We start from the raw sequence: 26837 nt of genomic DNA on the forward strand, positions 1-26837 counted from the left end.
TGCTTCAGCTTTTAATGACCTGTGTGTTTTTAGGGGAGAACATATTCATCATAATGAATATTTATTCATTGGTTACAATCTATGGAATGTAAAAAATTACAATTGCAGTTTTGGAGCTAATAAATTCCCCTGTGCTGTGATTTGTCAGATACTGTTAAAGAAAGGACTTTCAAAATGGCCATGGAAAGAATGCAAACAACAACATTCATAGGAAGTAAATGTTGAGATATTTTGCACATCACATCACATGTGATTTATATGTCAAATAAACTAAGACAGGGAAGCAGTGGCTTAAACAGTGGCATCACCTGCAATGTCATAGGAGACATCACTACATTTCTTTGCTGTTTCCTTACAACCTGAACACGTGTAAACATTTTACTTAAAATAATATGAAATTGCTGTTTTGGAGCACTCTGAATGGAACCGATTTGTTATATAATTCATTAACTCCAATGGTATTTAAAACAGATCATATGGTTTTCTAACAGGCCTCAGAATCCTGAGTGCAAAGTCCATCTTCAACTGATTCTTGATGCTTCCAGTTGACAACATCAAATTTTACATGTGCAGCTCTCTAGAACTGTGGTATATTAAATTACTCCATTTTCCTGTTTGCAGAAAAATCAAATGTGTCAGTGTGAGGGTTCATTTTTCCCAAAATGGTGAGATGATCCTGGAGCGACCAGCCTGCCTTTCCCAATGGCCACAATATGAGGAGTGAGGAGGTGTTGTGAGAGAGCAAAGGTCCCCAAAGGAGAAAGCAGGTAAGGGAACGGGTGCAGTCCTTGGGTGCTGTCAGGTGGAAAATTTCATCTTCCCCATTGGCGCAGTACAAGTAACAGCGGAAGCTGCAGAGGCCACAGCAGTGGCTGCAGCGCCCTGACTCCCCACAAACAGAGGATCCAGACAAGCAACTTTGGCAGCAAAAAAGGAATGGATACAATGCAGCACCGCAAAGAGATTGGAAAATTCCAGCTCCTAGAAAGAAAATAAATGTCTGTGAGAACATTCATTCATTCTGAAATAAGGAAGACTGTAAAGATACCATCTTTGTAGCTACGGACATCATTACATTACATTACATTACAGGCATTTAGCAGACGCTCTTATCCAGAGCGACGTACAGCATTAGTTCAAGGTGCAGAGGAGCAAAAGAAACACACTAGAGTGAAGTAAAGATCGTAGTGCCAGAAGTGACCACATAGATCAGGACTCCAACCCTGTAGAGTAACCTGTTCAGCAAACAAACAACAATCCTGCCAAGTACAGGATTGTACTGTATGGAAGTATGGAAGTACTACCATCATAGAGGTGGTAGTACTTGTACATCTTGTACTAGAAGCTCTCGTGGATATGCATTGTACAGACATTGTTTTTCTTTATTCCTAGTTTGGCATTCCCGGTCGCAATTTTAAGACTGTTCCATCTCCACAACATTATCCATCAATTCTGGAGGGTGTGCATGCAGCTTATTTCCACTTCTGTGGTGAAGATATGTCAGAAGACTGCAAATCATATGGGGCTGCAATAGACAGATAACAGTTAACTGAATGACCGGAGAAGTTTCTGTTGTGAGATGAGTCAGTACATTTCCTGCTGAGGAAAACCTTCCTGGGTTACGCACTGACCAAATAAGCACCATCAACAGTTGGGCTGCTTGTATGATCGGGATTAGCTTCTGGACCATAGGCTCTGCATCAAGTGCCAGTGCTTTATCTGGATATACTACCCAAGAGCCCACTAATATAATTCCTAATAATGTAAAAAAAAAAAATGGCCTTCATGAATAACAATATTCTATCTATCATCTATTGACATGTGAAATCATTGATTTAAAAATAAAATAGCTTTATATTTGGTAAAATGTTGCCATCAAATTATGTTCTTGCTGTAACCTGAAGTTAATATACTTTTGTTAAAATATTTCCTACTTTTCAGGTAGATGAATGCGATACATCAGCAACAACTGCACACTTTGGCTGAAACAGACAGGCTACTTTCTCCCAGTGCATGCTGAAAATGTACTAACATTACCCTTTATTGCTGCAATATTTGTGTATTGGGAAGTGGTGGTGGTTGAGTCCCAGGGGGGAAGTGAATGTCCATTTTACAGCAATAACAAAACGAATGCAATTGAAATAATATTGAACAAAGAACATTTCTACTTTAGCTGCACATTTATGTAGATTCATGCCATTCCATTAGAACTTCCCGAGTGTGGAGGAAAATTCCATGGCCTTTACACATTGACTTGCCCTATTTCACAAGCTACTTAAGTTGTCTGTACATTTGGAAAATCATTCCTAAAAGTAACAACATCTTTTTTTCTGCAGTTTCAGTGCAGTTCTATTATTGTTTTATATTTGGGTTCTGGTCTTCAACCACTTCTTATACAGCTATGCGGTAATTAAAAGGGTTACAATTTTGGGTAAATAGAGATATGGCTGTCTTTGATCCACTTCTTTGGCAGGCTTTTACTTTTTACAATGTGAGAAACATTTGCTGGACTTCACATTCATTGGTAAAGGGCTGATGGATAAAAAAAGTGTCATTTCTGTTCAATCAATTAATATTCAAATTCTATGATTGTAATAGCTGGACAAGTTCAGAATTGTATATTAGAAATTTAGAAAAATGATATTTTTTAAATTGGAATTTCTAATCTTGCCTGACTTCCGAACACTTGCTGATTAAATTAGGAACAGTGGTGATCCAATTCAGTGCTTTCATGCGTTGCGTTAATGTGGCCCTTCCTCTCCAGCCCCCTAGTGGTATGGGCAGTGGCATCCACAGAAGGGGGTTACAGCAAAAAATGTAACTCAGACTCAGTGCCTGCAATAGAATTGTTTCTTATCCAGCAACACCACACATCCCTTATTAGCACTCAGGGCAATAAATGCCAATAAAACAAAAGGAGAGAGTGCACGCAGACTGCAGCGAGCTAGTTCCTGCTATAAACTTCCGCTATAAAATATATCTACACCACAGAACAAATAAAGGCTGCCACTGCTTCATTTCACTCTGCAGTCCACTATCTGCGCTGCTGTCACTGCATGAGCTGATTACATTTATTGTGCGGCTCATACTGGCAGACCACAGGAGCCCAATCAACCAGAGAAGTCAGTAATCCAGAATGAGACAGGAATCACCCTGCTCACTGGAGCCCTCCCTCTCTCAGTGATGCTCTTGCTAATTACATTCCTCCACAAGACTCCCAGTAACAGTAGCACTGGTACGGTCAGAATTCTAGTTTGGACCATGGCACGTCACTGCACCAAGAACCAGCGCCTCAGCTGATCACAAAACCTGCCGCGGTTAAACATTGTGTGATGCAGGCCTTGTTCTCTGTGTCAGGTCACCAGTTGCTCTTTTTATCAACTGTGCTCAAAATAAATATTTCCAGAGTGAGGTCTGGGCTGGGTATGTCTGCAGTGACATAATGAAGGCATGTGAATACAGAAGATTACCTTGGCTTCAATGAGTTTAGTGTCCTGATTTTGGAAGAGAAATTTGATCTTGCTCTTCCCATCATCAGAGGATCCTTTTAGTTGGGAGAATTTGTATCTCCAGAGAACAGCCTAAAGGAACAGCATGGGATAATACTGTTGAGTCTCACATTAAGTGCAGTGTACAAATGATGAAGCATTGTTCTGATGTTGCTTGTAGGTCTACAAAGTTAAATTTGGTATCAAAACAGTTGCAATGAGAAAGTCGGCAGTTAGTAGCAATGTGCCAAACCAGTCTCGCTTTCCATCACTGAACCATGATGTGAGCAATAAATAGCTCTAAATAAATGGGTTCTCACGTGGTGGACAGACATGGCAAAACAACAGAAAGCTTGACTTTTAAACTCATTTAGACTCATTAAAGAAATATAGGTAGATTGTGGCATTTTCTTCACAAAATTCCCCCGCCAAACAATAGGTAGCACATGCTGGTACCCAAGTGTGAATGGGTTACTTTCTCGCTCCTCCACCACACTATTCAGCTACTGAATTACAGATGCTTTGACATGAATTTCTTGATCAAGCACTATCAAAGCTAATTTTGCACATATAATTACACAAAATGAATTAATTGCAATCAATTTATGAAGATGATTTACTTTGATGATTGACTTCAGTGTGGGGATCAATAATTGTGGGCATTGTAGTAATATAAATGAACATTTTTATAATAATATAATATTTTTGTTGTAAAACAACAACCTTTTTAGGTATAAGTTGTTTGCTTACTAAAAAAAAAATTTGGTTCGATTACGCAGGAGAAACAATGCATGTCCTTTTATGCAAGCCTAACAACCTATACACCATTACAAAGGTAATTTCAGTTCCTAGAATAGTTTGCCTCTGGGTGACTGTGTACTGGGAATAAGTTATGCTCTCCATGTGGAGTTGTTGCTTACTCACAATGGGTCCCATTGGCTACACTGAGGGACTGCTTGGCCAGTACTGGACAGAGAACCTTGTAGATTGATTGAAAATGTCACCGTAAAACACAGAATGAATGCAAATGAACCCACATCGGCCTGAATATGGGCCGATGTGACTTTCTAAGGGGTTAAAAAATGTACCTACCCTGGTCTTAGAAAGCAATGCCTGGTTTTTACTCACTTGAAGCAGTTGATTACATACTCAACTGGTTTATTTGGGTGAAATTAGTCACAGATTTTTGGAAATTAATAAATAAAAACATTATTATTATTTGACGGATGGTGGCACAGTGGGTAAGGAACTGCGCTTGTAACCGAAAGGTCGTAGGTTCGATTCCCGAGTAAGGACACTGCCGTTGTACCCTTGAGCAAGGTACTTAACCTGCATTGCTTCAGTATATATCCAGCTGTATAAATGGATACAATGTAAAGTGCTATGTAAAAAGTTGTGTAAGTCGCTCTGGATAAGAGCGTCTGCTAAATGCCTGTAATGTAATGTAATGTAATTTTGTGTCTGTGTGTGTTTTAGGTAAGGAAAGAGAATAGCAGATCCTTCACTAGGGTTTCCATTGTCTAATTAATGGGAGAAACTGTAGTGCTCTGAAAATCTGGAAAGTGCAAATTGCTAATGCTGTGTGTGGATGCTTGCTGATGACGCAATCTCTGCTAAAAAGGCATCCCAAAATCCTGGTAGCTATCACACTGGAGCACTCTATCCTTCCACTTGCCCAATGATATCCCAATACTCTTGCCACAGTGAATGACAGGTGTCTACAGGGAAGGCTGAGATCATATATACAATTATTTACCAACAACAATTTATCTTCATTCAACAAGTAGAAAGTACATTTCCAGTTTCAATAAATCACACTGTAATTTACTGCCCTCCATGCTCAAGTTTAAATGGCAGGTGAGTCAAACTGTTTAGAAAAGATAGAGGAAAAATAGATTTAGCTCAAAATAGGCTTGCCCTTCACCTTATTTCACATGCTGCGGATGTCAAACCAGATGAAATTTACAGACCTTTTTAGCAGAGATAAGCTTTTGTTTCAGAAGCTCAGGCTCAGTTAATTGGTATGTCCTTAACAAAGTAAATGCTGCAGAGCTTACTACAATAAACAAATGATTGTTAAAGTGATATTACCAGGTGGTTCTGAGATAGAAATAAATGCACACAATGGCAGCAGTTGTACATTAAATATATATAACAGAAAATTACATTACAGGAATATGATAGGATGATACGTGAACTATAACACAACAAATGACAAGTACATTTCATTTTTGATTAAAGGTTTATTAAGTGAAATTAAGCTAAGTAATTAATGATCTAATTATAGTTCTTTGGAAAAAAATCTTGATTTATTCAAATAAATGAGTGATTGACAGCACACAGAATTTGCATTCATTATGGGATTCATTAAGCCTAATTATGGGTTATAAATGTAGCACTCTGGCAATATTTGCAATTACTAGAACATGTGTTTTAAAAACAAAGCATATTGAAATGAGAAGACAATAATTGTAACACAAGGGCATATATATGCCAAAATGAAATTACATGTTTGCTGAGTTTGAGCCAGTGGTGGTAGTTCTGCAGATCCCCAAAACAACATGGCATTATATAGGTAGAATTAGGTTGAGCCTGAGGGAGAAGTGCTGTAAATTCAGCTTGGTTTATGTATATGTGATTTCCAAGCACATCATTGCTGTAGGTAGGTCTTTGAGGATAAAAGCCCAGTGGTTTCAGGAGAGGAGAAAAAAAATCCCTGTACAAGGACTCCTCAGGGGAAACCAGTCCTATAGAGGTCATTGATGTGGTTATGACTTTCTGATTACTGTGAGTCCATACATATTTGCAAGGCTTTTTTAATGTGTGATTTGCAGAATCCATCTTCAGTACTGTCCATAAATTACTTGGTCAAACCAGGACTTATTTATTTATTTATGCATGATTTTCCACCCAAATCTGGATTGCCAAATCATATACAGCCACACTCCTGCTGCTACGCTAGACAAACATGCACTCCCCTCCGAAGAACAGGTGTCACCAGTTGCTTCTTTTCACACTGTAGCTGAGAATCCAAGCTCGCACAGACAGAGCAAGGGGGGTCACTAGAGAGCAAATGGTCTGAGAGAACCACCCCTAACCCTGGGTGATGAAAATGCCAATTATTTATCATCACCTTGTGCCACTACTGGCATCACTTGGCACAGGAATGGTTGGGATTCAGCCCAGTGCCTTAAGGCAGTGGTTCTCAAACTCGGTCCTAGAGGGCCCTATGTATGGATATGTTGGATTTCGTTCCAACCACAATTGCAATCCCAGAATTTTAACAAGCTGTTAATTTTTCTTGATTACGTGCTTTCATGTTTTAGAGCAGGGGCCCCCAATCTTATCCAGAAAGGGCCAGAGTGGGTGTCTGCTTTTGTTTGCATCATTGTATTTCCATTTTAAACATTAATGGAAATACAATGATTTAATGCTCAGGTTGAGTTTGTTCATGATTTTACCATGTTGGCATTTAAGAATGCACTGAATGAAGCATATGCTTATAGTTTATAAAATGTTTAATTACTGTATTCACAAGGTGGCAAAAAAGGAACACCGTGAGGTTTTATGGCTGAAAGGAGAAATTTGATAAACCTGTAATGTTGTACTCTCAAGTTGCAGTAACATAATCGAGTGAATAAAATTTTGACCAGATTTATTTTTTATTACTTATAATTTATTATCTCTAACTGTATTTGTAGGTCCATCTAATTGCTGCAATGTCCTCCATCAATTTGGGAGAACACAGACAAGCATGGAATTTCTTCTGAAGCATTCATAAACATTAAGACTAGCTAATAATACAACTGCCATAGGTTTATGAAGCATGTAATTACAGTCATTATTTATATTTATTTATTTATTTATTTATTTATTTATTTATAATGTTAAATTGTATACATAAGCTCATCTCAAGGCTGCAATACATTACATTCATTCCTCCAATGCACGTGTTGGCAGATGCTACTTTTCACTCTGCAGTCCACAAAATGGGCTCCACAGTGAATGTGCTTGAAGGAAAACAATTCATGACATTTGGTGCAGGAGCTGTTGGTTTACTGTAAGTCCTGGACGGGCCTGCATAGAACTGGCCCGAGAGTTTTGGTGACCACAAAACAAGAATGTTGTTGCGGCTCCAAAGTGCTCCAACATAAATCATGCCCACCACTTAACTTTAATTGTGTGGCCCAGTGATGGTTTGTGCTCCTAAACGACTGCATGGAGTGTTTTTGCCTGTGGCCGGCTCTGGGCCTGCCAACTAGAGCCCTGCCTCCCTGAGTGACTACTAAAAAGCATGCCTTGTATGCTGGAGTTAGAATTGCTTCTGTGCTAAGGTAACTCTAAAAACTGTACTTGGTGTCTCTGTGTCAGACTATCACCATCATATTTCACATCATCTAGTAGACTGCAGACCTACATTAGTGTTACACATACTTTAGTCTTGCCTCAGGTGTTGCTCACATACCTCATATGAACCCACTAAGGTTGTGTCTCATTGTAAGTCACTGAAAAAGCACCTGGATGCAATGTCATTTCAGTGCCCCCTGAAACTGATAGAGGACATTGTAGCCATGAGATGAGCCTGCAAACAATGTTCTTAGTCTAAACTGACTGATAATTACTCATTTTACACATTACTTTTTTTTTTTTTTTTTTTACTAATTACCAATTAATTAAATGATGTTATGAATGTGTTGATGAATATTCAGTCTGAGTTGGTTGTTATTGATATGTGTCATTCAACACTGTTTAAAGTTATCTTTCAGAACTATTACAAATCCTGTTCTGTCTGGTTTGCAGTATAAAATAATAACCCTTGCTATTGCAGTAATTTTTTACAATCTGCAAACCCCTTACAGATTTCCGTGTTTCTGTTTATTTATAAACTGATTATTTCTTCACCTCATTATTTTAGTTATTATGAATATTCATGTGAAACAGCAATATTGACTTTACTTCATTAACTTACCTTTGATGCTGCATCAAAGCATACAAAACCCATTCCAAAGTCTATTGTGAGTCCCATAAGGTGACTTTCCATTATGCAAGCATATGTTTTGCACTGAAAAGTAAACAGAATGTTAGTTTTCCTGCACACTGTGTACACTACATTCATTCAATCCACAATATTTTGTCAAATAATGTACATTTAATCAATTTGCAACAACAGCAAGCTGCTCGAAAAGGATCATCTTAAAGTTTTAATCCAATAATGCACAATCAGCACACTGTGTAATGTGAAATGATCGTAGTGCACCAGAAAAAAGGAATCTGCAGTGTCACATGAGCATAGTGCACCAGAACAATGGGTATCTAAGCTACACCTGCCATCATTTCATGTTGGATGTTTCTCCTGTTGCCCAATCAATTTTTTTCAGACTTTTTTCAGACATCTTTTTTCAGACTACTGCAGCTCTAGTTCATGTTTCAGATAGGTACTACCAATTAAAACTAGCCTGTCACTAGCATGAAATGTGAATATATTTCATTATGCACCCTCCCTGACAAATAAATTAAATAGCAAATAATATGTTTTTATAGTTTTTTATAGTTTTAATGTGTAGGCTGTTCCTTGACAAGCTGAAGTGTACAGAGATCTTTATTTTAGGATGGTTTATATAATTATATGTAAGTTATATGGGGATATTTATCATCATGTACCCATAAATCATTATTACCCATTGCATTTGTATGTATTTTTCAAAGGTTTTTTGGGGAAATCAACCAAAGGTCACATCATCATAATGCAAATTATGCAATTGGGTGATGGTTTCTTAATCACAGTTACAAATGTTTTATTATGTATATTCCAACTTAAAACTACTTGCTTAATTAAATTTATTTTTTTAAATTCTGAACAAAATGCATCATGGTGACATTACATCAGGTCCTGAATATAAGATAATCATTTTGCTTTATCAACCATAATATTTAACACAGCAACACATGAAAATATTTACTGTGACTTTTTTTTCCTTTTTTTCTTTTTTTTTTTTTTAGAAATGTCAATGAGCGAATTCATTCAAACCACATAATTTAGTGCAGGGTTAAAAAATGTAATTGCCCTTGAGTACTATTTTCACGCTGGTGTGGATGTTCTTTCTCAAACAAACCTACAAGTAATCCAGTATCATCATGCTAGTGATAATCCAAATCTTCAGCTGCCTTTTATTAAGAGGTGCCCCAACACTGGGTCTCCGTGTGGCCAGTACCTGTATTCTCTCAACTTCTAAAAAGGTTGCCATCTGGAAGGCCTTCTCCCAAATCATCAGTTCGCTGTCCAGCTCCACGCTGAAAAACATGTCCTCCCCATTCTCCGTCTGCAGGCTGAAGCAGTGTTTCCGCTGGTCCAGAAGGTCACTGTCCTGAGAAAGCTTACAGTTATAAAATCTGTCACATCATTTAACTCTTTCAGAACTGCATTGCACCACATGGACATAAACCACAGGAATGTTAGCTTCCAAAATTGGCCATCTGCCTGAACTAATGATATTATTTTCACTTGGCTGTCTTGCTCAAAACGGACAGTTCTTCAAGAGTTCCCTTTAATTAGCCAAAACATTCTGAACAACTATCCTGCATGCACTGCCCCTTCACACATTATACTGATGGCTGTAATGGCATTTTTTATTTTATTTCTCACCCTCACTTAAATAGTGTATGAAAAATACAATGTCAAAAAATACACAATTGCATTTCTCTCTCTCTCTCTCTCTGTCACACACACACACACACACACGCACACACAGACACACGCACACACACACGTGTTTGTATTGCTATATTTGTGAGGACTTCCCATTGACTTACATTCATTCTGCAACCTCTAACCCTAACCCTAACCCCAACCACTACATGCCTAACCTTAACCCTAACCTTAACCTAATTGTAACCCTAACCCTAACCCTAAGTCCTAACCCAAAACTTGTGGGGACCAGCAAAAGGTCCCCACCTTGCATAGTTTTCCTCATCTTTCTATCCTTGTGGGGACATTTGGTTCTCACAAAGATAGTAAAACATGCCCACATATACACGCACACACACACACACACAAAATAAAAAGTAAGAACAGAAATAATGTACAGATGAAACACTGCTTCGAAGCTCATTATACACAGTTTTCACTACTTGTACACTACGTGTAAAATTAAGTTTGAGTGTTTGAGTTTTTAACCATTTAAAAAACATTGCTCTGTAATAATTTACATTTTATCATAAGGTGTATGGATATTAAAACAATAATAGGCTGACCAGACATCTTTTTTTTTCCAACACATTTCTTATTTTTGGGCCAAAACCTATCCACCCATGCAGTATTTCTAAATTTCTATAAATGTACAGTTAGGACTGTCTCATTCCGTAGACTGTATATAAACAAATAAATAGCCCCGTATTATGTTCATAACACCTGCTCATTAGGGTTTGTTACAATTGTAGTACGGTATGATCATGTGGCCGCGATTATTTGAGCCAACCACAATCAATTTGCATAATTGTTCGATTTCACAATCAGTGTTCTATTTTCAAGAAGACTGTGCTTTCCCCCATTGCATATTTTTTTTATTTTTATAAATAAATTCAAGTTTCTTTGTACAGTAATGAAGTGCTTTTACACAGTTTTGCCCTGTTAGGTATAGCCTTCAAGAGTTTTAGCTCAAGCTGTTTGAAATAAATATATGCACAGTGATATAGCAGAGAGATTAAACTGAGAGTCGCTTCAGAGTGTTCACACGCTCCTTTTAGGTCACTCACTCTACCACTTTGCTGACAGCCGTATACTTTTGCAGGCAGCAGATTATTGAAGAACTGAACAACATGGATTTAGTTCCAATGCCAAATAGAACTGCACCCATTTGCAAGAAAAAAGTAGTGGCGAGAAGTGCTAATACCACAAACCTCAGAAACCACTTATAAATCAACTCCCCAATGCAATTTGCCGAACTCGGCGTCCCAAAAGCATTCACTTCATGTCACAGCAATTTGGCATTGCAGAAGCTTTCAGTCGGGTGTCGAAATATAAACAAGATATCCCCAAATGGTGCACATTAATGGGCAGCGTGACACAATGTATAGGGAAATAAATGTGACTGTTCAATAAGGCTGCAAAACTAGCATTTAAGGAAATGTTTCAAACATTTGACAAGCAGTATGAATTCCCAGAGAAAACATACATTTCCCAATTGCAATGCCCAACTTGTATAACCAAGTAAAAGACAAAAATCTCAGTGATATAAAATAATTTATGTTAATGGTTTTTATTTAAGCATGTGCAGTGTCAATAAATGGCTCTTCATAAAGTGTATGTGTATTATTATGGGATTAATTAGACTTATATTATAACAGTGGAATATAAAATGAAAAAGAAATCCAACAATTAATTTGTTAATCACAATTACTTGTGTGACAATTAATTGTCACAAAATTTCATGATCGGGACAGTCCTACGTATATCAACTCTTGTCTTTACAATATGTTTTTGGGCACGCCAAACCAATAGGAGTAGTGTGTGTGCTTGAATGGTGTGTTCTTGAATATTCCCACAGTATATAATACTCCCTCATCCCTTCCAAAATGAGATGAACTGAATAGACAACAGGTGCCCTTCAAATGGGCCATGACTGTCTCAGATAAAGCATTGAAAGCATCATTTGAGGTGAGTTATGTCGCACAGGGTATGGAACCGCATACTTTAATCATGCTGGTGGAGAGAACAGGGATTTATATGGTAAGGGTGGGGAGACAACGACACAGAAACTTAAATCATGTCCTCTCTAACATAGCACTGTGAATCAAAGAAGTAATGCCACAGACTGCAAAAAGAAAGGGACTGACAAAGAAATTCCCCTGCAGAAACTCTCCCGCTGGACATTAGCTGTGAGGTCCGAGATGCCCTTGCTTTGACTTTTGTTCCCTACATGTATAAAGATGCTGTAATCAAGATATTTTGTTCTGACACACTTTGAGAGCATGAAAGTGCTAAGGCGTGTTCACAGTGCTATGTATCTACACGGTGGACAATCTTATTCAATAGGATCCAATGGTGGAACATGATGCTGTCTATTTTGGGAAGAAGGGCATGGATGTGCCTCCCTCTGCCACATGAAAACATTGCATTATACACCCAAGGACCAAGAAACTGAGTACAGCTATGCACTCAGATGCACTGCAATAAGTGACATTCATCAAGCCTTATTCCCTGGGAGCACAACTGTCTGCAAGTCTATGTGCCAGTATGGGGTCAGACCACAAAGCTTTGCTCTGTCACAGAGGACTCTTGGTTGTCATGGGGAATGGTATTATATAGATTTTTTTGTTGTTGAGGGAGGATCTGTTGGCATTTGCAATGGACGTACAAAAAATATGCTGACTTTTGTGTTTAGTGAATACAATGTGCCTCCTTGAAAGTCTTTCCAAAGCAGACTTCCTTCATCTGCAAAGGTTTGTGTCCAGCAACAGCTTTTATAAGAGTCCCATTCAAGCGATGATGGATCAGCTCAAATGTCTTGAAGAACACTGGGACCTACTGCCTAGATTTGGACATGTCCAAGTATGACTAGATGCCCGACTCTTTTGACTGTCAGCCGGCATGAAGAGGTGTGCTATCAAACTAATTCACACAGCTGTTTGAGCTATCATGTAACTAAATTCAACATAGAGTGCATTCACAAGTCACACTGGAGTAGTTTTGGTATACCACAAAGCCAGGATACTGATGTGTCTCTTTGTATGTATTAAAAGGATACTTCCATTTGCAAGCTTCCATCTGTGAGAGGCTGTATACAGTGCTATTTTCTGCATTAAATCCAAGTACTGATTCAAGTCGGATGTAATGGCGGAAGTGTGACATGCAATTTCAACCACACTTCTCGTCTTCAAAAGCTTCTGTCAGGAAATGGAAGCCCAACCATCCCGTTAGACTGGTGAGTCAGTACAATGAATTTTTCTCAGGTCAGTGCACATAACAGTAACTGTCTTTTTCAATACACTACTTCTGGGTTCATGCCCTGAATGGTTGAGTAGCCATTCCAAACCATTCAGGTTTGTATGTCTGATGTTATACTATGTTTGGCAGAGTCATAGTTACAGTAAAGAAAAATGTTGATGCACTCCACACTAACATCTGTATGTACGTCACATTCATCTAGCCTTGGTAAAAGTGCAGAGTACTTAGAGTCTGTCTGCAGAGTAATTGGAAAAACAACTATTTTAAATAAACACTGCCTTATAGTATTCAGAGATGTTCTAAGGCTACTGATGTATGTAATTCTGGAACAGTGGAACATGTTCTGTTGATGATTTTGAAAGCAGGTAGAAATAATCCAAATATGTCACACCGACAGGTCCTCCACTCTGTATTCCCTCCAGTGGCTGCATGTCAGGTTAGGACTTATTTTATCATTCTTGCCATCGTGTCTAAGATGCTAGAATATCTATTTTCAGCAGGAACTCATTCCAAGTATTTTCATGAGCAACTTGAGATTCAACACATACTGCAGCTCTTCTTGGTTGAACAGTATAGTATTTCATTAGCAACTGTAAAAACCTCTGACATGATATTTTATTTTACAAGACATGAGTTTTTCATTTTTAGATGAGCTTGAAGTAAAGTTTCATTTTTAAGTTGGTCTGAAAAAGAACGCATCTAATGTAATATGATAAAAATGTATTATTTGTTATTGATAAGCAAGCCTTGGTACAGAAATGATCAAGTTGTATTGTAGTTTCCAGGATGGCAGGGTTGCCAGGTTTATAAACAATTTCCAGCCCAAAAGGCATTGAAAACCCTCCCAAAAGTAGCCCAAGGTCGGTGGTTGACCGGGGGGCCAGGTATCGTGCCGACAGCCCTTGGGGGGAAGCATCAGAACCAAGCGTAAGTAGCAGAATCAATCACATACTGCTCTTCTCAGCAGTGACAATCCGAGAGTGCTGCCTTCTCCATGGCTGCACATTTGCTAAATAATATCCTGAAAAAACCGCAACCAACAGAAAAGATATTTTCTAGCCACAACTAAGTCTGAAAAGTAGCCCAATTTGGTATGAAAACTGTGGACCTGCCAACCCTGCAAGATGATAAAAACATAATTTCTTTTCAACCCAGTTTGAACTTATTTAGGATACTGGCTCAATTGAGTAAGTGACTGATCAATCAACTGGCCCAAACCAACCTCACAATGACCCCAGGCCAACAGGCACTGAGGCCTGAGGTTAAACAAAGTGAGTAACACTCACAGTGACGATGGCACTTGTATGCACTGTTGCATATGTACATAATACCATATATACAGATAGAGAAACACTGAGAAGGTTAAGCCGTTCTCTCTATGTTGAAACACTTTAATACGCAACAAACGTTACAGGATGGAACAAGAAACATTTTGAAATGCTACTGAATGCTACTGAAACCAAACAAATATGATTTGGACTTGCCACATGGACAAAGAGGCTGATTATCCATCTGGATTACCAGACCTGGCGCTATATTTTACTGGTTTTACTTTATTTTAACTGACACCTACCCGTTTAATTACAGAGAAGTCCACAGCTAAATTCTTTACGTTCTTTCCACCTTTTTTTAAAATTTTTAAAATCCCAATTATACTTATCAGTGCTCGTTTCTGTAGCCCTCACTATCGATTCAGTAGACTTCATACAAGCATGTGCTCTCCTCTGAAGTATGTGATGTCAGCAGCTGTGTCTTATCACACCTCAGTTCTCATTTTGCACAAATAAGCGGATGACAATTCACATGCGGCTTAACAAAAGGACTTGTAGGCATCTGATTGACCAGCAGTGGCTGCATGATTTTGACGTGATCACCCCTCTGAAAGCCCTCTGCAAACACTTCCATCTCTGGGTAATGCTGGTGCCAACTGTCTATCCTCCGTGACCTAAGCTCAGTGGTCCTGGAATTCCAATCCCAACAATACTTGGTATAAACCATGTATGTAAGTATACACAAGTAAGTATAAATCAACTCTTACAGAGTGCATATGGTCCCAGCTGGACTGATATGTACTCTGTTCGAGTTGAATTACCACTAGACATTTTCCTCTGTGTAAGTGTCATTGCTTAATAATATGTGGATGATACGCTAATCTGTTAAATTTTACTGGGAAGTTGTGAAAACACTGCATTAAAAAAATGTCACAAGTCATAAAAATAATAAATGAAAATACAGGATCAAAATGTATAAAACTGATTTGTTATGAATGAGTGGGAGAAATATAAAACAGTTTTTATTTGGGTCAAGCTCTTTGCTATTGTTTATTTTAAAAACAAAACCCGTCTTTTTAAATAAACTCTTGTGTCCTGCTATCCCCTGGGCACCTGGGGGTAATAAAAGTTTGTTTTCTAATGAAGAAAACTGCTTTGCAGACAGACAGTGGGATTTCTGGAATTTTATCCATCTATGACTGAAGTTAGATAAAAATGTTAGTGAACTCAAACATTTCAGTTCCTCCTACAGTCCTACACTCGACACACTGCATTACAAAATAATTGCTGCCTTTGGGAGACAATAAGACTGTATTATCCATTACCAACAAAAAATAAAAAAAATAAATCTTACCCTTATGGGGATACATCTTATAACCACATGCACTGTATACTAACTGCTTATTCATGCTGTCAGTGATAAAGTATTCTGGTCTGAAAGGGGCTGAAATATTTCAGTAGTCTTGGCGTATAGTCCTTAAAACAAGCATACACAAACACTCAAATAAATGTATCTACATGGACAAACACATGATATATGAACAGTGTGGCCTTACCTTTAAAATTTTGCACATGATTTCATACACAGTGTAGCTTTTTTCTGCCCTGGTCCAGTCCCACGTTGTTACCTGAAACAGTTCACCAGAATAGCTTTACTTAATTTTGTGATAAGTTAATTAGAATTGTTTTCAATGAGTCAAAAAATATTATTCTTAGCAATATACTTGGAAATATATTAAACAGTTATGCACATGTGAATAAAAGATTGTGTTGGGCAAGACGTGTGCAGCAGTCTGTAGGGTGGTCAACTCTCAAGCCAAATTCAAGTTCAGTCCCCCCACCAAGGCAATTTCTCAGCTGTGGTCCCTTCTATATTCAATGTTTATACTTTCTCTGCTCTCTACCTGTCTAAATAAAGCAAAAATTATGAAAGTGTTGACTGTTCTGCTCTCTTTTAAGAAAATGTTGAAAATAAAATTTCACAGGTTTGGGAAATAAGGAGTTATATCAAGAGAACAATGACTTCAAGTTTAAATAGCATGAAAGAATATTTTAATTATGATTTTTTTTTAAAGTATAACTAGGTCTCCATGGACATTATCTGCTTAATTAAAGAGGAAATAATCACTTCTGGAAAGCTCTAGATATTCATCAGCTTTCATTCCTAAATTGAACAACAGCAAACAGTCTTAATTTGCTGACATTATGCTCACCCTATATCATCCTTTAGTTGGCAGTGGATATTACTGGGACCACAGCCGGCGGTGGCTATGGGCAGGGGTGGGCTCAGCCCACCCAAACGTGCGTCTTGCTCACCCAATCAAAAGTTAAGAAAAAAAAAATAATAATAATTTTTTGTTTATCTGCCAATGGAAAAATAGCACAGCAAATACCAGTACCATTTCTAGCATCTCTGACGGGTTGAAACAGCTAGTTTCTCTGATGCAGTGTACTGCCGGTTGATTAAATTAGCGGTATTAATGTGACGAGAAGTGCTTTGTCATTGGAATGCATAACACGCAATTCCTCGTGCCCACACCTGCCAGCCCCCCTGGTCGACAGCATCCCCCCTCCTGCACTGGGTGACACCAACCCTAGTGACGTGACTGCGCCCAAGTTGCCCACCTATTATTTCTACCAGCCCACCCTAATATAGCAGGCTAAAACCGGCCCTGAATGGGAGCCACCTATTTTTCAGTGAGCCTCCACACCAAGCATGCATACATAATACCCCCATAAATTCAAGTGCACTTGTATCGAGCCAGGATCTGGCTCTCAGTTCCCCAGTGACAAAACAGTTTCTAAAATTCTGAAAAACAGTGTGTAATATTTCCCCAGTTGTTGTGTATTCTGGGACTCTAGACATGTTGTTTTGTCTATTTGTTTCCCCTTAAAGCTTTTGTAATTTGTCTTGTGTACATTGATTGACTTTGAATTTCCTTTTTATGGGTTAAAGCCACCATTACAAATTATTTTTAGAGATTCAAGACACATTGGATTCACCTTGTTCTACGGTGAAAAGAAAATTCAACTAAAACAATCTGCCTTGAATATCACAGATCTTTACGACACACTACGGGTGTTCAGTTATTTCTACCCTCCAATTAACTGCTACAGAAAAAATCAAGAGCAATATCTCAATAACAAAGAGAAAATCAATTCAACCATTTTTCTACATTTTGTATTTTAATTGCAACTTGAAATTAAACAGTGCAAAAAAAGAGTGAGACGGAGAATTCTTTCAAGAAATACCACCGATGGAAAATTGCAAAGCCAAAATTTATACCCTTTGGATGTGGGGAGAAAACCAGAGACTGTGGAATTGTTTAAATGAGACAGAAAACTCAGCAAAATAAGACACCTATTCACATGGAGTCTGTATTTGCTGTTTTCCATTACACAGTGTGTATTGTTGATTTGACTCTTTTTGATTTGAGATTGTAAAAGACAACATGTGGTCCCCTAAAACTCATCTTGTTACTTGTAGTACATGCTGTAGAAAGCAATACCACTTAAAAATGCCCTTGGCTGCTATGCTGGACACATTCAGAGCTAGAATAACCTTCAGTCTTCCAACTGAATGAGATGGCAATGGATGGAAATGCATTTAACCAACAATATGGTTTGAATGGTGCCTTTTCTGAAATTAATGTATATTTTGTCTTACCAGGAATGGTAATTTATTATTGTAAAATGCTAGTAAACAGCAATTTTACAAAACTGAGAAACAAACACAATCTGAAAAATATCAACAAATGTGTAAAAATGTAAATATTGTTTCTATAACCTACTGTGCTATTGCAGTGAACAATTTAGTGGTGAAAAGTCAGTGAAATGCCATCTGGGTATTCAGGTGAATTCCCAGCTATATTTGGTTGAAAAGTGAACGTTTTCTAGCTGACTAGGACATAGCCAGGCTATATCCGAGTAAAACTTGTATTGGGGTTAACATAGCGCTTTTATGTCAAAATGTCTCTCAATCTAGATCTCTACCCCTGCAGACCTCTAGATACTGACTTTCACTCACTGGGGTATTACTCCAATGATCCTGTAAATTAAATTGCTAAGCAGCTTTAAACCTGCATAAATAATAAATAATTCATATTGTCTTGAAAGTATATTATCTAATTGACATTACTATATTTTACAAATTAATTTCAAATACCACCATAATGCTGGGTTTTACTTACTTGGATATGTGAGCTGGTAACTCAACATACATCAATGAATATGTTAAATGCTAAAAAAAAAAATGGATGTGCCTAGTGAATACACAGTGTATATAGCAGGTATACCATTACTAAACAGTTTTAAGTAGAGTTCTCAAAAAAAAAACATGTTATAGAGCAGGGATCAGCAACTCACGGTCCTCGAGGGCCGAGAACTGCTGGTTTTCCACCCTCCCTTTGCCTGGGAGTCAGGTGTGAAGACAGTCTGGCCAATCAGTAGCACTAATTACCCGGGAGAAAAGAAAACCAGGGCTGGATTTGGATTTGAGGGCCAGAGCTGATGATCCCTGTTATAGGGCATGTACTTTACAAATTAAATATGACTTTATATCTTAAAATGTGAAGTCATTACTTTTGCATTATGGGGTAATGGCATATTCTGACAGGTTCCCACATCACTTGAGAGCCAGTGTCTTAGCTGCATACACTACCTAAGTGGCCCAGGATTCAGACTTACTCTTCACCAGCATGAAGGATTGTTTGAATAGATTATTTGATATGCTACGCACTATTTCAGTATGCACACAGGTACAGATAGCTTTCAAATATCTAAATTAGACTAGGCTGAGGGGGGAGTCCACAGAGGGAAAACCTGAGGCCAGAGGATGAAACAGAGGGCAGTGAGCTGACAGGTGACATGGTCCCTTGGTGGCACGGGATGCCGTTGGAGTGACACAGAAGGTGCGATAAGGAAGAAAGGAGGTTAGCAGCTCACAGGGGGATAAAGGACTTATCTAATGTTCAGACACCTGGGATGGAGAGGGGAAATTAAAAGAGAAGAACATTGGCTTAAAAATTAGTGATCAGAAGATGAATGTTGACATGGGCTCATAAGATAAGAGGGACAGAATAAGGATATCCAGAAGGCAGGAAAAGTTTATTGAGGAAATTTATGAGACCCCCCAAAATAGATGAAGTGACTTCAATTTCCCCATCGAGATTATGCTGCTCATTCGTGCCTTTTTCTCCTCAGACTTATGTGAGTTAAGACTTTATATGGAGCACTTCGTTGAAGGTTTGCCTAACTTATCACTGCTGATTGCATATAGAATGCTATAGAAGGGAGGTCAGACAATGCATTATAACAAAGAAAACAAGCAATAATACAGGTGAAATTCCTTGGATTAAAAATGTAATTTATGGAACTATAGATCTATTTCACAATGAGAAATCCCTGGTTTCCAGTCATGTTCTTAAACATGATTTCAAATTCACTTTTAACTGCAATATGTTAGCCTGCACACCCTTTTCTTCTGAAAAAAAAATTTAACATTTTTTCCTGAACTTTTAAAAACATCTCTCCTGGTTCATGTGTTTCTAGCAGTAGTGCTGTCGAGGATTCTCTCGGGAGTAACTATTGCAGTCTTCACTTACTATCAGTTTCAGAATCTTGACATGAGGTCCCAACTATTATTTTTCCCCATTAAATTCCATTGGCTTTTTTCACTCCCCTTGTATTTTCAACAACAATGTTCTTTAAGCTATTGAGAATTGGTCCTAGGCCCTTAGCCAATGTGATGTTATGGAGTTAACAGGGGACCATGTTCCTCTAAGGTCCTCCCTGGCATGGACAATTATCTGTGTGTTGCTTTATAAAAGTGAAATTTAGCGTGACCACAGCCAAATTGACCACCATGCAGCAATATTGTGCATTCCCCATTAAACCTGCCAAAACCAGACAAAATAAGAAGGTAGCCTCTATGAATAGTGGCATAAATCATTCATCAATTAACCATACAGGAAATAAGTAGTGTTCATGTTAAATTTCTTTTTCTTTGATAGTCTGCATAACCATTCTTCACACAGGAGTTGTGAGACAATACCACACTTGAATTTCAGAGGGTACAAAATTTGATTGTTGACTATATTATTTTGATATATCCCCAGAGGTGCATATTTTTTCAGTACACCCCTGGCTGGTATGTCCTGATTACATTATCATGCCCAGCTACTAAACAACATCTGCATCACACGATACAAGTTCCTGCTTGACAAAGGAATGAGGAGAATGATGGAATAATGAAAACTAATAACAGTACAGGGCAACGTACAATAACGGAAGAGATATTTATCAAAGTCAAGGTATTATTACAGACTGCAGGTTCCACAAATGTATTTCATATTCACTATGATTTTTTTCATAACTCATAAGCCATTAGCTCTACCAAGACATACCTTTGAGGAGTCATGGTTGCATACCCAGTCTGGTGCATGCATAATAAATTACAGCAACAGAGTTTAATCACACACCGAAGACTAATTTTGCTTTTTCACTTTGCTAGGAAATCTCACATCCAATCATACTTGCACTTCTTACTACATGCACCTCTTCTGAGCTGTCATTGTTACTTCCTGTTTTATGCCATTGATGGAGTGGCTTTGTATACATTGTCCTCCTTTGAATACTAACATTTTTTAGCAGTATTGTTACTTTTTCAGTGCGTGGCCTCTAATAGCCTTACTATACACACAAACAGTACTGATCCAACAGGAATATACAGTTCCTTGGTGGTTTGGAAAATCCCCATGCTCCCTCTTTTAAAATAAAACAAACATACCGTATGCACTTTATGATGAGAAAATAGAGCTTAAGCTGTTTTATGCACGTGAGCAACATTGGTTCACACTATCCAACGATGTGATGAGCCAACAGGATGAGCCATCAATGTCATTTAAAGATCAGGGAGTCTCTGCAGCATGGCTCAGAGAAGATATTTGACCAACAGCAGCCAGTCTAGGTGGGGAAGGTCATCTTTACGTCCTTTAAGTTTGTTACATCAGTACACAATAAATTAAAGGGAGAAATGTATTTGTAAAATGCACCTGACCATTCCAGTAGAAAGACTGCTTGCATTAAAAGCACTGGGGCATATTTCTGTTAGGAGCCCCTTTTTTAAGATTTTGATGTTATAGACCATTTCCCCGGAACCACAGTACGGATGCGTGTGTCACTCTCTTTAGAACTAGAAATATTTTTTTAACCGCATTTCACCATTAAAAGTTTCCCTTTAGAAAAAATGGCCTACACTGCTCCTGTACTTTGGGAAGTGCTAAGGCTGGCTCACTGGATCAGTCTTTCATCACACAGAGGCAAGTGCAGCAACCCCGGGGCTTTAGCCAATGATACCAGAAAAAACTTTGTTTTACCTCCAATAGACCGCAGACCTCTCTAAAACAGTCAGTCAAAGTTGTAACCTGGAGGATTACAAGGTTAAGCCCAGCTGAAGGAACTAATTTATGTCTGAGGAGCCTTTTTACACAATCCTCCCTTGGTCCCCCTACAAAATACTCAATTTCTTAAGAGCATCTCGGTTCCTGACTACCACATCTCTAACACATCATTCTACTTTCTTATAGTTGTTTACTAACTAGTTGCCACAATGATTAATCATCATGGGTACTGGCTGCTTTTTTCTAACTGATATGAGTAGATGGGGAGATCCCGTGCTGTGAAAAAGTATTTGACCGCTTCCTGATTTCCTTTATTATTGCATTTTTGCCATACAGAATAGTTTCAGATCTATAAACAAAATGTAATATCAGACAAAGCGGAACCTAAGCAAAAACAAAACATTTATTTTCAATTATTACTTCATTATGGATATGGATGTTTGATAACTTTCTTCATTAAATTAATTAATTAATTAATTAAATAATTTATAAATGTACTTTGTTCCCCTGTGTCTATTACATTTTGTCTAAAGATCTGAAATCATTTATTGTGACAAATAAGCAATAGAGGAAATCAGGAAGGGGGCAAATATTTTTTCATGGTACTGTATGTTCCTGTAAGTTAATGCTGGCTTTAGTTTGAGTATTGTTTTTAAACTTCATATTAAATGCTAAATTGAAAGCAACACAAGAAAAATAAGAAATTATTGCAAAGCTGGAATTAGCCCTTTTTTGCTTTATTTCATGCATGGGAGAGCATACCTTCACTTTCTGTAAAGGAATATGAGATCATTATCCGAGACGGTTTTGTCATGTTCTGGTGTATCTCTCACCATAGGAAACTCACAGACTGTAGTGTGGAACAGGCCCCAGAACCACCCACACTCTGAATATGCTGATACCTGCCATTTTTTCTTCAGTTGTTATTAACTGTATAATGACATAAGCCTATGTAGACCTATTATTATTATGCTTTATTCTAAAAACGAGAAGCCAGTCCTGAGGTTTTAACTGCTTTCCAAAGCATTGAAATGCATATTGGGCCAATTAATTTTTCACTCCACAAGGCTGTCCTGGGATTATCGTTTTGAGGCAGACCATCTATGCTTGTGCTGTGCACATCAGCAAGATATCTGGTGCTCCAACAGCACTTGGTCTGAAGAACAGGAACATTGTATTTAGTTAATAATAGACATCAGTGCTCAAGAGTAAAACAGGAGTGACCACGTGGACCACTGCCTTGCATTCATGTTGATCCAATGAGAAAATACTGGTTACATGATCTTAAAAAAATATTAAATTAAATTGATTAGTTGCTAAATTCAATTAAATGCTTTCTTCTCGATTAGTATCATAACAATTATCTCACCAAGAAATGCATTTCATGAATTGCATGAATATTATGCAGATGATGTTCCTGTAATATTAATGTCAGGCCTACAATGAGACAAAACTGTTTATTAATAGGTAATGCAAATGGACTGTCTGTATATTTCATCCACAACAGTAAAAAGGTTAGTGGTCATAACATTTCATCAGAAGAGGAGCATTCACAAAAGATGAGAAAAATAAATCCCTAAGACAACTAAATTCTGTTTTCCAAATATTTGCATTGGTAATTTTTGTAATGGGCAGAGAGGTACATTCTGCAGTAACATGCAGGCAGTGTCAGTCTAAAAGATTCCACTGACATTTTCAGGGCATGGAACAATGTTTGAGCAAATGTCAGGACAAAATCCATACTGGCATGCCTATTTCCCAGCGTTTTCTTGACATTTCCCTGTGGAACATGTGCACACATTTAAAAAACCTGCTAAGCTAACCCAGCCAAGAACAAGAAATGTGTTGCTGTTGTTCTTTGTGTAGAAACAATCTACAAGAACAACATCAGCTAGAAACAGTTCTAATGTTCTAGTTTTTACATCATACATTAAAGCTACAGTGTAGGAAACATAGTTTTCAAGGGCAATATGTAAGTAATTCGCCATAAGTGGCTGCAGTAGTTTGAAATATTGCAGTATAACACTCAAGTGCATTAAATGTTTAATATTTTATTGAATGCACATATTATACTTCATTTATTCGTGATCTTCCATGTAGTGCTTTCCGAAATCATTCACACCATTGATAATGATAAGCGAAGAAGGCTCTAAAAAAATTTACAAAATAGGTAATACGCTAGATTATACGCCCAAAAAGTGTAAAAATTATATATAGTATCTTAATTATAACTTTTAATTAAATTGAATCAATTACAGTATCTGTCTATAGCTATCTATCATAATATGTAATCATATATTTTTTTATATTATTGCTGAGAGAAAAAAATAACATATTATATAATATAGCACATAATATATTTTGTTTCCAAAAAGATTGTCACACGTTTGTACTCATCTATTGTGTTTTACGAGATTTATGAACATATTGTATGTGTGTGTTGGGGGGGGTCTTTCACCATTTTCTCATACAGATCTTTAAAGATTCTTCAGATCCTTCAGTCCATGCCGTTGGACTGGCCTCTTCAATTCAAACCACACATTTCTATCCAGTTCAAGTCTAAAGACTGAGTTGGCCATTGCAAAACAATAATTTTGTGGTAATTTATTTTGAATGATTTTGAGGTTTGTTTGGGATTACTGTCTTGCTGAAAGATTCTGATTAGTGACAATGCTGGTGCATTTAGCAAGGGATTTGTATAGCATCTTGTCACTGTTTTATTCCTAATGGCTTGTATATTTGTATACAAACACTTTGATTTGATGAATTAAGAGAACTATATCAAAGCAAAATGTAATCCCATTTCATTTTAATTAATTGTCCGATTGAATTCCGTGGAAAGCAAACAAAAATTATCACTTTTAAATGATCTTTCATGTTTACCATTGTCAATGTTCCTCTTAGTGTTTCGGGTCCTCTTCTACTTCATCTACTCAATACAGTAGCATAAAACATAATAACTGGATGGTTACAGTGGACAAATCAGAGCATGTAATGAGATATTACCATCTACATAGTTTTAAACTAGGTTTAAAATGAGATAATGGTTCTAAAGCACCAAACATTATAAGTAATTTTGAAGTACCTGTGTATTTCACTTATAATGGGCTGCATTGGGGGTATAGTTGCAGATAAGACTACAAAGAGTCTTAACTACTTAATAAATGGATGGCCTATGTGACAAGAGCACAAGGGGGAGGTCAAGATTCCACATGGCGTTCCAGGAGGACACTGCCGTAAGAAAGGTGTACAATGCTGAGGGGAATTGGGCCGCCTGTTGTGTTCCAGTTACAGTTTCAATAAGGAATACAATGAGGTCATGGGAGATGTGGACATAGCGAATGCCCTGCTGAAGTACTACAGCATCACGTGAAAGAAGGTGAAGTGATACAAGGCCTTGCTGTTCCACTTTATTGATGTTACGGTTGTGAACAACTTCTTGCTACAGAAGGAGCTTGCAGGACAGAAGTGCAGACCCTTCACTTACCCCTGTATTTTGATGCCTTTCAATTTAAAACATTTTTAGGTAATTTTTTCTAGCCTTTCGGACCAGGCAATTTCATGATTTTGTGCTTTCTTTGTATTTTCTTTCGTAAATACAGTAACCTCAGCATTTATAGAGGACAATAATCTTTTATTTGCTACAGTAAGGAGTCAGTATCAATAGAAATACGTCAAATCAGTTTCAACATTATTTTAAACCTCGCAAATTAAACTATACAGGGTTTTATACATTTTTAATAACGTTTTTAAGCCAGTGTACGTGGAAAATAGATGTATCTAATGCACTGAATGTACTGAACGACAAAGGAAAAACTTACAGGAGGTGCAGAGAATTTGAAGAGTGAAGACCCTCTCAAGGCAAGGAACTTTGGTGTATACATTCGGTCCTGTACGGAGTCCTGTTCCTTCTCATCTACCCAACCCATGTAGATGATCTATCAAAGACACAGACACCATCCACTGAAGGAGGAGGGGGCTGGAATCTCATGAAGTCAGGTTGACTGCATCTTGATTACATTTCTTCCCAAGCCATTTTGACAAATGACAAAACCACTGAAGCTAACACTCATGACAAGAAGTCACTTCCTATGACATTGGGTTGTTATGATGAGCACTTGTGGATGCATTGCATACATAATGGTTGTGTTTTTTGTTGTTGTTGTTGTACCTAGGTTTTTAATGTATATGACTTCCATCATCTTGGGGAATTGCTTCTTTCATGCAATTTCTTCATCATAAAGAGGTGATAGTTAAAAATAATTTCAAAGGAAGTTGGAAGAATAACAAAGTGAGATCTACAGCACATACAGTTTGGATGGATCTTTGTCAAAGATGAATCACATAAAAGACTTCCCTTCAGACAAAGAACATGTCAGGTTGACTTTGATATATTTCAGCCTGTAGAAGAAGCATTCTGCATGTCTGTTCTTTTTGATGGCAATATAAAGTAAAAGACAACTATCAGTAAATTAATATTTAAAAAAAAAAATCATTTGTACAATTAATTAATGAATACTTACAAAATCACTCTGGGCTTTGGATAATTTGTTTTAGTCTCTCTTTTTTCTTTCAAATCTTTTCTTTATTACCAGGTATTAGGCATAATATAGAGAATGACCTGTATTTCCAGTTTTAAATCGAGTAACTTTGTGGTGCTTGAAAACTGATGTTGACATGTTCTCAGCTGCTACACAAAGAACTCCTCTCAGTAACTCATAGGGAATGCACAGGC

The 26837-nt window shown here is 37.6% G+C and overlaps 1 protein-coding gene across 3 annotated transcripts in view; it reads right to left on the bottom strand.

Moving 5' to 3' along the window:
- Positions 1–245: 245 nt before the first annotated feature.
- Positions 246–26837, bottom strand: part of sntg1 (syntrophin, gamma 1) — a 137906-nt gene continuing 111314 nt past the window's right edge. For all 3 annotated transcript variants that reach the window (XM_035428090.1, XM_035428092.1, XM_035428091.1), the window contains 6 exons: positions 25924–26040; positions 16259–16330; positions 9701–9853; positions 8458–8550; positions 3471–3581; positions 246–981 (listed from right to left, as the gene is read on the bottom strand). In XM_035428090.1, coding sequence (XP_035283981.1) covers positions 799–981; positions 3471–3581; positions 8458–8550; positions 9701–9853; positions 16259–16330; positions 25924–26040 — 729 coding nt within the window. In that variant the 3' untranslated portion in view covers positions 246–798. The remainder of the gene's footprint in view (positions 982–3470; positions 3582–8457; positions 8551–9700; positions 9854–16258; positions 16331–25923; positions 26041–26837) is intronic.

Source organism: Anguilla anguilla, chromosome 8 (genome assembly GCF_013347855.1).
Source record: "Anguilla anguilla isolate fAngAng1 chromosome 8, fAngAng1.pri, whole genome shotgun sequence".
Lineage (NCBI taxonomy): Eukaryota > Metazoa > Chordata > Actinopteri > Anguilliformes > Anguillidae > Anguilla > Anguilla anguilla.